The sequence below is a fragment of the Rhinatrema bivittatum genome, chromosome 12, assembly GCF_901001135.1.
Source record: "Rhinatrema bivittatum chromosome 12, aRhiBiv1.1, whole genome shotgun sequence".
In the NCBI taxonomy this organism is placed as follows: domain Eukaryota; kingdom Metazoa; phylum Chordata; class Amphibia; order Gymnophiona; family Rhinatrematidae; genus Rhinatrema; species Rhinatrema bivittatum.
The window spans coordinates 50650557-50660213 of record NC_042626.1 but is presented as its reverse complement, the minus strand read 5'-3'; the positions used below and the strand labels follow the sequence as shown (position 1 = coordinate 50660213).

The window sequence follows — 9657 nt, the reverse complement described above, 5'->3', positions numbered from 1 at the left end:
ACTGGCTCCCCATAAAGTTCAGAATTGTATACAAAGTGCTAACTATGATACACAAAACTATCCACTCACAAACCACACTTGAACTGAATTGCCCTCTCTGATCTCATGCAGCATCCAGACCCATTAGAACATCGTATCTAGGCACCCTTTATGTACCCCCTGCCAAGTCGTCAATGAAGAAACGCGCCTTCTCGATAGCCGGCCCTATTCACTGGAACAATCTTCCATCGGAACTGCACTTAGAACCATGCCTGCGGACATTCAAGAAGAATTTGAAGACCTGGCTCTTTACCGAAGCCTTCACTTAAACTCGCACGCCATCAATAAATTACCTTTCCACATATACTGCACCATACATTTTATGCTTACTTGCATAATACACCAGGTTCAATGTATACCCTACTTATTATTTATTAATAGTTCACTGTACATATTTTATGTTTCAAATACATAATACTCCATGTTTAATGTATACCTATTTATTAATTGCTGTTTATTGTTAATTTTCAATGTACACCATATATTTGGTAATATCTGGTTATATGTAAACCGAAGCGATATGTACATGATCTCCGGTATAGAAAAAGTCGTAAATAAATAAATAAATAAATAAATAAATGATATATATATACCTACAGTACCCGAATGTATTCTGCTTCCAGTGCATTCGGGTACTGTAGGTATTTCCCTATCCCCAGAGGGTTTACAATCTAAAAACCTAATTCACTAAGAGTTTTTCCCATAGACACAAAATGGGAGAAAACCCTTAATGAGTCTGGCCCTAAGTTTGTACCTGAGGCAATGGAGAGTAAAGTGATTTGCCCAAGGTCTCGAGGAGCGTTAGTGGGATCTAAACCCTGGTTTTCTTGATTTATAGCTTGCTGCTCTAATCAGGATACTCCTCTATATATTGGTATACAGGTAGTCTGAGAACCAGGTTCATGTGTATAGTTTGCTTATCTTGAAAGCCTGACCCATTGGCAGGGCATGAGAGTAGGCACTGGAGTGGACACCACCAACCTAGGATTTTCTTCCTTTGGCCATCACCAAGAGCAAAGCTGAGAACAGTGAATTATCTGGACTGCCACATAATTCCACAAAACCTATTGCCTTTCAAGGAGTTTTGAGAATAGCAGAGACATGGCAGAGAGGTAACTGATCTCCTGCTAGAGAAGAGTCACTCGATGTCACAGTGTCATTTGCTGGTTGTCATTTCGACAATTTATACTAAGCCTGCTGCATCTGTTCTGCAGTCTGCTTAGCCAATGTGAAATAGCAGCCTCCTGAGTCACCGCTGCATCATAAAAACATATGTATGACTCTACTGATTTTATTCATGCTGATGCTCTCCGTTCCCTGCAGCGCTTCTCAGGTCTGAAAGAAAAGCTGTCCAGTTATAAAGATGTTTCTTTCAAGGTGACCAGAAGATTGCTATGAAAGGGTGGCAATGGTGATGCCTTACAGAGAGGTACAGCATCTGCCTTGCAATTTAAATGGATGCCCCTCACAAGTTTGGGGCATGCAGAGCTCATTCCTGCCCTGTTCCTGCTTGCTCACTTTATTGCAGTCAGTTTGGTTCAAAGAAGCTATTATTTATTATAATGACCCAAAGAAAAGAGAAAACACACACACACACCGAAGAACGTTGACTAATTAATTCTCTGCAGACTAAAATAGAAAACTCATTTTACACTTCAAAGAAAACAATTGTGAAGTTTAGAAATCTCTTGAAATCCAAAAGCCAGCTCTCCATTTAACCCTGTGCTTGTGTTGTAGACTTAAAAGCTCTGACATGGATTAATATGCCTAGGACAGAGGAGATCTTATTAAAGGGGGAATACTTTCTGCTCCCATCCCAATAACATTTGGAAGCACAGTGCCTGTAGGCAAAACATCGACACACCAGTTCATTTCATATCCATTCCTTTCCGGGACTGCTTTGCTTGGGGGCTTTTCCGTGGGACGGACAGACAGACTGCTGCTTGTGGGAAGGGTACACGGCAGGGGGCGGGGGACTGAACAGGCAGCAGCAATGACAGCCGGCGTCCTCCAGGGGGAGCCCGTCAGAAGTTGTCACTCGGCCATTGGTTCCCAGAGTTTTGATGTCAGGAACCTGTTATTAAAGCGATCGCTTTGTACCGAGAGAGCCAGACGGAGGCAGGGAGAGGAGAGAGAGAGAGAGAGTACCCAAAAAACAAAACAAAACATAAAAAGGGCAAAGCAGGGGTTTTGGAGTCCCGCAGCGGTCAGATCTTGCAAAAGTTCGCCTAGATCTGGGCGAGCCCACGTTTGCTCCCCTTGCGATCTAAGCCGAGAATAGCAAACAGCTGGGCTGCAACTTGCCGGTTCCTCAGACGCGCAGCTGGGACTGGTGTGAGCGGCTGCTAATTTGGATCAAGGGAGGAGAGAAAAAAAAAAGCCATTTACAATTGCTATCATCCGGAGCTGGATTAAACGGATTTCTTATCAGCTAAAATAGGTTTTGTTGTTTTTTTTATTTGTTAGTCTAGCAACAAAAGAAAAAATAATTTTTAAAAATATAATTTAATTTCCTGTTAATTCTCATTGAAAGAAGCAAGGCTCCTCGCTCCCTGCCGAATCAGTGGAGGCTCCTGTAGAGGTTCCCCCCTTTCTTTATTTTTATTTATTTTTGTGGAGAGGTGGCCAGCACTTCTCTGGATTGATTTGCCTGGCCGCAGTTTACGATGAACAGGAACGGGATGGTCACCAGTGCCCAGACCCGAATACGGACCGACCCCTTCAGCAGCAACTACAGCCTGGTGGGCAAAGAGCTGGGCAGGTAAGGGCATGGCCCCGAGATGAAAGGGGGAAAGAGGGATCCTCTTAAGCCTCTCCGTGGCCATCATCTGTTTGTTCTAGTTTTTATAATGCTAATTATTAAGGAAAACATATTGACGGTTCTTAAGCTTGCAAGATATTTTTTCCTTTAACAAGATACTACGATCAAAAGAAAATGTGTTAAGTAAATACTCCTAGCAATTACCTGGCTGCAAGGCAGAATATATAAGCTACACCTCCTTGTATATAGGCAGAGACCCGTTCGTGAGTTAAGTCGCTTTATTGATAGGGGATGCAATGCGCTTCTGCTTTCCAGGATCAGAGGTGCTGGGTTGCATCCAGTTGTTTTGGTTTTTTTTTTTTTTTTACCAGGCTGCTGTGCATGGAAAGAAAGAGACCAACAGCACAAACTCAAAGTACAAAATATATAAAGAAAAAAAGAAAATCTGGACATAAATTCCAGAAGTGTTTGTTCTTGGTATGCAGAAGCATTGCTTATCCCTGCCATGCTAAATGTGGATAGATTTTTTAACTGGTCAAACTGATTTTTATTTTTATTTTTTTTAGCAGCTGAAGCACCATAAACCAGCAGCTCCAAAAAAAAATAAATCTGAAAATCAATCAAGACAAAAAAATATACCTTTTTAGTAAGGAGTTTTGTGCAGGCTAAACATGCTCTGCAGCTAACTCCTGAAGCCTCTTGCTCTGCACAGTAGCCGGAGGGACGGACACCTGGGGCCTGTGCATTTATTTGGAAGAATGTATATGTTCTTTTAAGCCAGTTCCTCATATAACCTTCTAAGCAGACCATGAAAGAGAGCTTTTCAGCAAGGGACCCTCAGACTTGGGTAGGGGCACTGGTGCTGGTGGCCCTCCCTCCCCCAGCTTTATATTTCTTCTCCTGCAGCTCTAAGGTGGCCCAAATGGGCTAGTGCCTAGTGTTGCTCATAGCCAAATAATGTAGCTGTCACCCGATCTCCCGCTGCTTCAGAGATGCCTGTGGGTACTTCCCTGCAGCCCGGGATGGCTTTCAAAGGCTGTGTCAGGGAGTATTGTATGCACTAGCAGGGCTTCCTGTTGTATTCCTTAGGTGACAGGTAGAGGGGGAGATTTTGAGGATTCCTAATACCACAGCAGATTAGTTTGCTATGTTATTTACTGGGATGGATTGGGTGGGTATTTTTTTTTTTTTTTTAAATTTTTGGTGCAGAGTGAAGGGAGTGCCCTCCTCTTCCTGAAAATAAAGGCAGGAAAACAAATAAAATTCTTTCCAGCCTGAGGTGTGGTCTGGTGGCCTCCTAGGATGCAAGTTCAACCTCTTTCTTCATCACAGACCCGCTTTGTGTGATCCTGAGCGAGTCACTTTGTCTCCCTGTGCCTCGGCTGTAAACATGGCTCTGCCACCCACCTTCTCTGTAACCTTGGGCTCCTCACTTTGCCTCCTCTTGTCTGGGTTCTAATCCTCCACACTGCCATGGATTGGGTGACCTTGGGCCATTCTTTTTATTTATTTTTTTTTTAAACCTGTGCCTGAGCTTACCAAATATCATTGGCTAATAGCAATCCTTGGGCCAGCTCAGAGCAGAGGGACCTGGGTTTGATCTCCCCGCTCCGATCTTCATGCTGGCCCTCCACCCCACCTCCCAAGTGGGCAGGGCAAGGGCGAGTTGGCTGCCCCTGAAGAGGAGGGAGTCATAGTCCTTGTGCAACGGTGACACCTGGTGGCCAGGTTTAGGACCCATGATGACAGGGTTCTGAAAGGAGCACTGCTAGGTGGCCCCCAGCTGAGGACTGTGGCTGCACTGAGCTAAAGCAAGATGGGAGGGATTTTAAAAGAGGGGAGAAATCCCCTGGGTGGTTGTGAATGAAGGGCTAATAGCACCAGATCCCACCCCTGGTTCTGACTGAGCTGGAAGCCCAAAAGAGCAGACAGAAACTGCTAGGTCCGAAGAAAAACCCACTAATAATATTGTTCCTTGTAGCTTGTTAGGAAGCTTTTATGTAGCCCAGATGCTAGAAATAGGCTGCCAAACCCTCCACCCCAGAGATGGCTGCATGAGCATCTTTTTTTATTTGTGGATGATGTATGCCAAACATAACTGAGGACAGCAGTACACGGGGGAGAGGACATGACTGCTTCACAACCCTTGAGACACAGGTTTCTATCAGCAGAGACGGAGCTCTCCCAGCACAAATCGTGTGCTTGGTTTAATAGATGGTGTACACATCACACGCCTAAAGGCTGCTGATGACCTTACGCTGAATGGTATCCTTGCTTAAAAGTAGCTTTTTATAGCCGCTTCACCTCTGGAGTGGGGGGGGGGGGGGCTGTGAAGAGGGAGCAAGGGTGTTTCTTCTGCTTTAGTATAAGAAGCATCTCTGCTTTATCTTCTTCCCATCCCCACCTGCTTTCACTCCAGTTCTTATTGTTAACGCTATAGAAATGTTGCCAAGGAAAGCAACAAAGCCCGGAAAGAGACACACCGAGGGAAGGAGGAGGGGAGGTGAGAGAGAGACAAGGTGTTTAAAAAAAAAAAAAAAAAGGTATAAAACTGAGTGAGTAGGAAGAAGAAGCTGAATTAAAGAAGTCCTGCTGGGCACCATACTCTGACTCAATGCTATATTTGTCCATTTTTGAGTCTTTCAAAACCACTCATCAGGAAGTCAGCTCAGCTGGGCAGGGACTACCCAACCCTCCTCGGTCCTGAGAAAAACATGCATACTAATGATCACAACGGTTGCTTTGGAATTTATTCCCACAAAAGAACTTCCATACTGGGTCAGACCAAAGGGCCATCAAGCCCAGCATCCTGTCTCCTACAGTGGCCAATTCAGGTCACAAGTACCCACTAGGAATCTAATCCTGCACAAGTGCTGTTTGTGAGCAGTTAGACCCAAGTTCTGGTGGGTCGGGGATCAGAAGTGACAGGTTCTGATGTTTCACATGTGGAGCTGTTATCTCCTGCTTTCCTTGGACATCGGACTGTACATTTCCCAGCATGCAGTGGGGTAAATCCAGGCCTGGGTGAACCTGTTAAAATGTGGGGCTGTGTGGACATCCTATCCGAGCTAGCCTAGGGAAGAGAATTGTGGTGGGAGACATTGATTCCTCCCTGACTTTAGGCACATGTTGGGGGACAGGAACAGGACTGCAAGTGTAGTGAAATTAATATCAGTGAATGGAAAGGATCCCCCCCCCACCCACTGGCTGAGTTAGTGGTGCAGCCAAATTCTGGGGCCATGTAATAAGCTGAGCATTAAAGCTGTGCAGTGAACTTCAATGTGCAGTTTCTTAAAACGCATGCTAAAAATCTTTTTAATTCCCAACGTTATACACGTTCATATTGTAAAGCTGCAAATGACCTGTGCTCATATGGTGCTATTTTCTAATATATTGAAAAGCACTATGGGTGAATTTTGTATCAAAAAAGGCAGGTAACAAATACAAATAAATAAATAAGCTATTGATATGCTAATGCACTGGGAGTTAAATACGCACAAACCTGAAAATGTTTAAAGAAATGTTTAGTGTGCATAAAACCATGATTTGTGCACATAAACTGGTTTTTTCTGTGCAGAAAATCCCAACTACAGGTCCTGGCAGCAGAACTCTAGCTTCTGCCCATGGACTAACATTAGCCCTGGAAACTTTAACTCCACCTCGAGCTAGGAGTTAAGTTTCCAGTGCTAAGAAAACATGAGGTAAGCCAGCGCACCTCTCTGCCTTGGGGGATAATAGCCAATGCTATCATTAGCATGGGATTTGCATGAGAGGGTGCTAATCTGTGCAGAGAACTCCGCATCTGCAGCAAAGTTTGCACACACAAAATTCTATGCACAACTAAACTGCACACACTCGCTGAACTCTCCTTATTGCATCGGCCCCTCTGCCACTGGGACAAACAGGCAGGGCTGCGTCAAGGGGTGGACATGAAAGGTGACTGTCCTGGGTGCCAAGCCAGGGGATTATGGGGGTGCCGTGTCAGCCTTTTGTAGTTGGTGGGTGAGCGTGTGAGCTAAAAGGGAACTGGGGTGTCAAAAACAATCCTTGCCTGGGATGCCATTTTGACCAGCACCTGCCCTGCAAATGGGAGGCATCCAATGACCAAGAAGAGAGAGTGGAGCCCTGCAGATGATGGCCATCCTGTTGCAGAGCCCTTCCAGAATTCACAACAGGCTTTTAGGGGCACAACACCTATTTGATGCGCACAGTAAGGAGTAGTAAGCTGAGCGCATGTTTGTACACACATGGTTGTGTTAGTGCGCTTTTGTTTTTAAACTAAACTCTGGGTGCATTTGCATGTCATTGGCGTACAGTATCAGGCATTAACTCTTTTCAGTGCATGTTTTTGTGCTCACACCTTTTAAGAGCAAACCACACAAATATGTGGGCAATCAGCCAGCTGGTGTGCATAATATATTGAAATTTCTGAATTTAGATGGGCCCAGCTTCAGTTTTCCTGTGTTATCTCTCAGGTGGTGTTCTTGCCCCTTGCTGCCCAGAGTAGAAAGGGTTAAATAACTGGGTGGGAAGGGAGGAAGAGCTTTCTCTGTGCTTTTTCTTTTTGCCAGACAGCAGCAGCCCTGTAACTTGTCATCAAGGTTTCCCACCATGACCTTGGCAGGGAGCCGAGATGGCTCGCTCTTCCTGTCTGGAGAATGGAAGGGGGGGGGGGGGGGAGGGAGAAATAATCTCCCCCTTCCCCCCCCCCTTATCTCTTCCGGTCTTGACTCATTCCACAAATTCCAAGCAAAAATCACATCTCCATATATCCCACAAATCTCTCACAGGGCTTCGCCATGACCCTGCAGTAGGTTAGACAGGCTTAGAGGCCAAGATCTGAGGGTTGTGAGTGCATTCAGTTAACGCCTTCAAAGCCTTGCCCCTCTCTTTCCTGTCCAGAGAAGCTGATGCTTGGGTCACAATGCCAAATGCAGATTTAACATAGAATATAATTTGGTACTTGTCCTGTATTTTAGCCTCATCCATGCAAGACTTGTAGAGAGCCAGAGGATGAATTATCAACTACCTGGCAAGGTATATAAATAATGCACAGGCTGTCTCTTCCTGTGGGGAAAAAAGTCTTGCTATAAGGCTGTGGGGAAACCGTTCTACACAGAAAGGGCAGTGATTGCGTGCAGTGGCCTCCCAGGAGAGGTGGCGGAGAAGAACCAGCAGCAGAACTCAAGAGAGCCTGGGACAAGCACAGATGATCTTTGGTGATGTGGAAGCCAAAATAAAGCCCAGAGATACAAGTTGGGTTTGTAGTATCACAATAGGTGGGGATGGGCCTGGCGGTAAACCTCTACGCTTTACTTTCTTTCTTATAGATGTGATTAACAATTTATCTTTAATGCTCTGTCGCTGCTTGGTGACAATGAATAGAGAAGCTCAACCAGTCGTCTTCTGCATCGCCAAAGAATGGCTCAGGCTTGAGGAAGGGGTAAGAGACTTTACAGGGCATTGGATGGTGTCCACTTCCTGAAACTGCTTCTTTTAGCTTAGGCTTGCAGGAAGGGCTGCATTGGGTGGTTTAGATCAGGCAGGCCCACCAGCCAGTCGGGTTTTCAGGATATCCACAATGAATATGCATGAGAGAAAGTCTGCATGCACTGCCTCCATAACATGCAAATTTTCTCTCATGCATATTCATTGTGGATATCCTGAAAACCCGACTGGCTGGGGGGTCCCCAGGACAGGGTTGGGGACCACTGGTTTAGATGCATCTGTTGCTTTTCTTTTAGGGAGGCAGAAGCAGTGCAGAATTTTACCCTTCACTTTTGACAGTAGGAATTGTTGTAAGTTCTGCCACAATGCACACAGATTTGAGCTCCCAGTGTCTGTTTTTTTATAAGGAGGAACTGTTTTATATTCAATTACAAGCAAATAATGATGTACACAGTCTGGATGGATGCCCCTTTTTCTCAAAGACCCAGCTCTGTGTACAAGAGGAATCCAGTGTGTGCATTTTTTTTTACAGTGCAAGTAAGACTTATTCCGCACTAAGGCTGTGCATTCGTTTTTGTTTCGTTACCTTACACCAGGGGTCGGGAACCTTTTTGGCTAAGAGAGCCATGAACGCCACATATTTTAAAATGTAATTCCGTGAGAGCCATACTAACTACAACCCCCTACTCTCCTCACGCCCCCAAGACCTGCCAAATTAATTTACTACAACCCCCCATCCTCCTAACACCCCCCCCCCCCCAAGACCTGCCAAAAGTACCTGGTGATCCAGCGGGTGTCCAGGGCTCGCAGACAAATCTTTAATAAAAAAGTAAAAATCTAACAAAAACCCCCCACCCTCCTGACCCCCCAAGACCTGCCAAAAGTCCCTGGTGGTCCAGCGGGGGTCCGGGAGCGATCTCTTGGACTTGGGCTGTCGGCTGCCAGTAGTCAAAATGGCGCCGACGGCCCTTTGCCCTCATTATGTCACTGGGGTCGACCAATGGCGGCGCTAGCCCCTGTGACATAGTAAGGACAAAGGGCCATCGATGCCAATTTGATTACTAGCAGCCGACGGCCCTTTGCCCTTACTATGTCACAGGGGCTACTGCCGCCATTAGTCGACCCCAGTGACATAGTGAGGGCAAAAGGCTGTCAGCGCCATTTTGACTACTGGCAGCCAACAGCCCAAGTCCAGGAGATTGCTCCCAGACCGCTCCTGGACCCCCGCTGGACTACCAGGGACTTTTGGCAGGTCTTGGGGGGGAGGGGGTCAGGAGGGTGGGGGTTGTAGTAAATTAATTTTGGAGGTCTTGGGGGGTGTCAGGAGGGTGGGGGGTTTTGTTAGATTTTTACTTTTTTATTAAAGATTTGTCTGCGAGCCAGATGCAGCCATCAAAAGAGCCATAGGT

General features: G+C 45.8%; 1 protein-coding gene across 1 annotated transcript in view; it reads left to right on the top strand.

Moving 5' to 3' along the window:
* Positions 1-2146: 2146 nt before the first annotated feature.
* LOC115074010 (serine/threonine-protein kinase 17A-like) overlaps positions 2147-9657 on the top strand; it is a 70220-nt gene continuing 62709 nt past the window's right edge. Inside the window, exon 1 of the mRNA XM_029573076.1 lies at positions 2147-2800. Within this exon, the coding sequence (XP_029428936.1) occupies positions 2706-2800 (95 nt within the window). The 5' untranslated portion in view covers positions 2147-2705. The remainder of the gene's footprint in view (positions 2801-9657) is intronic.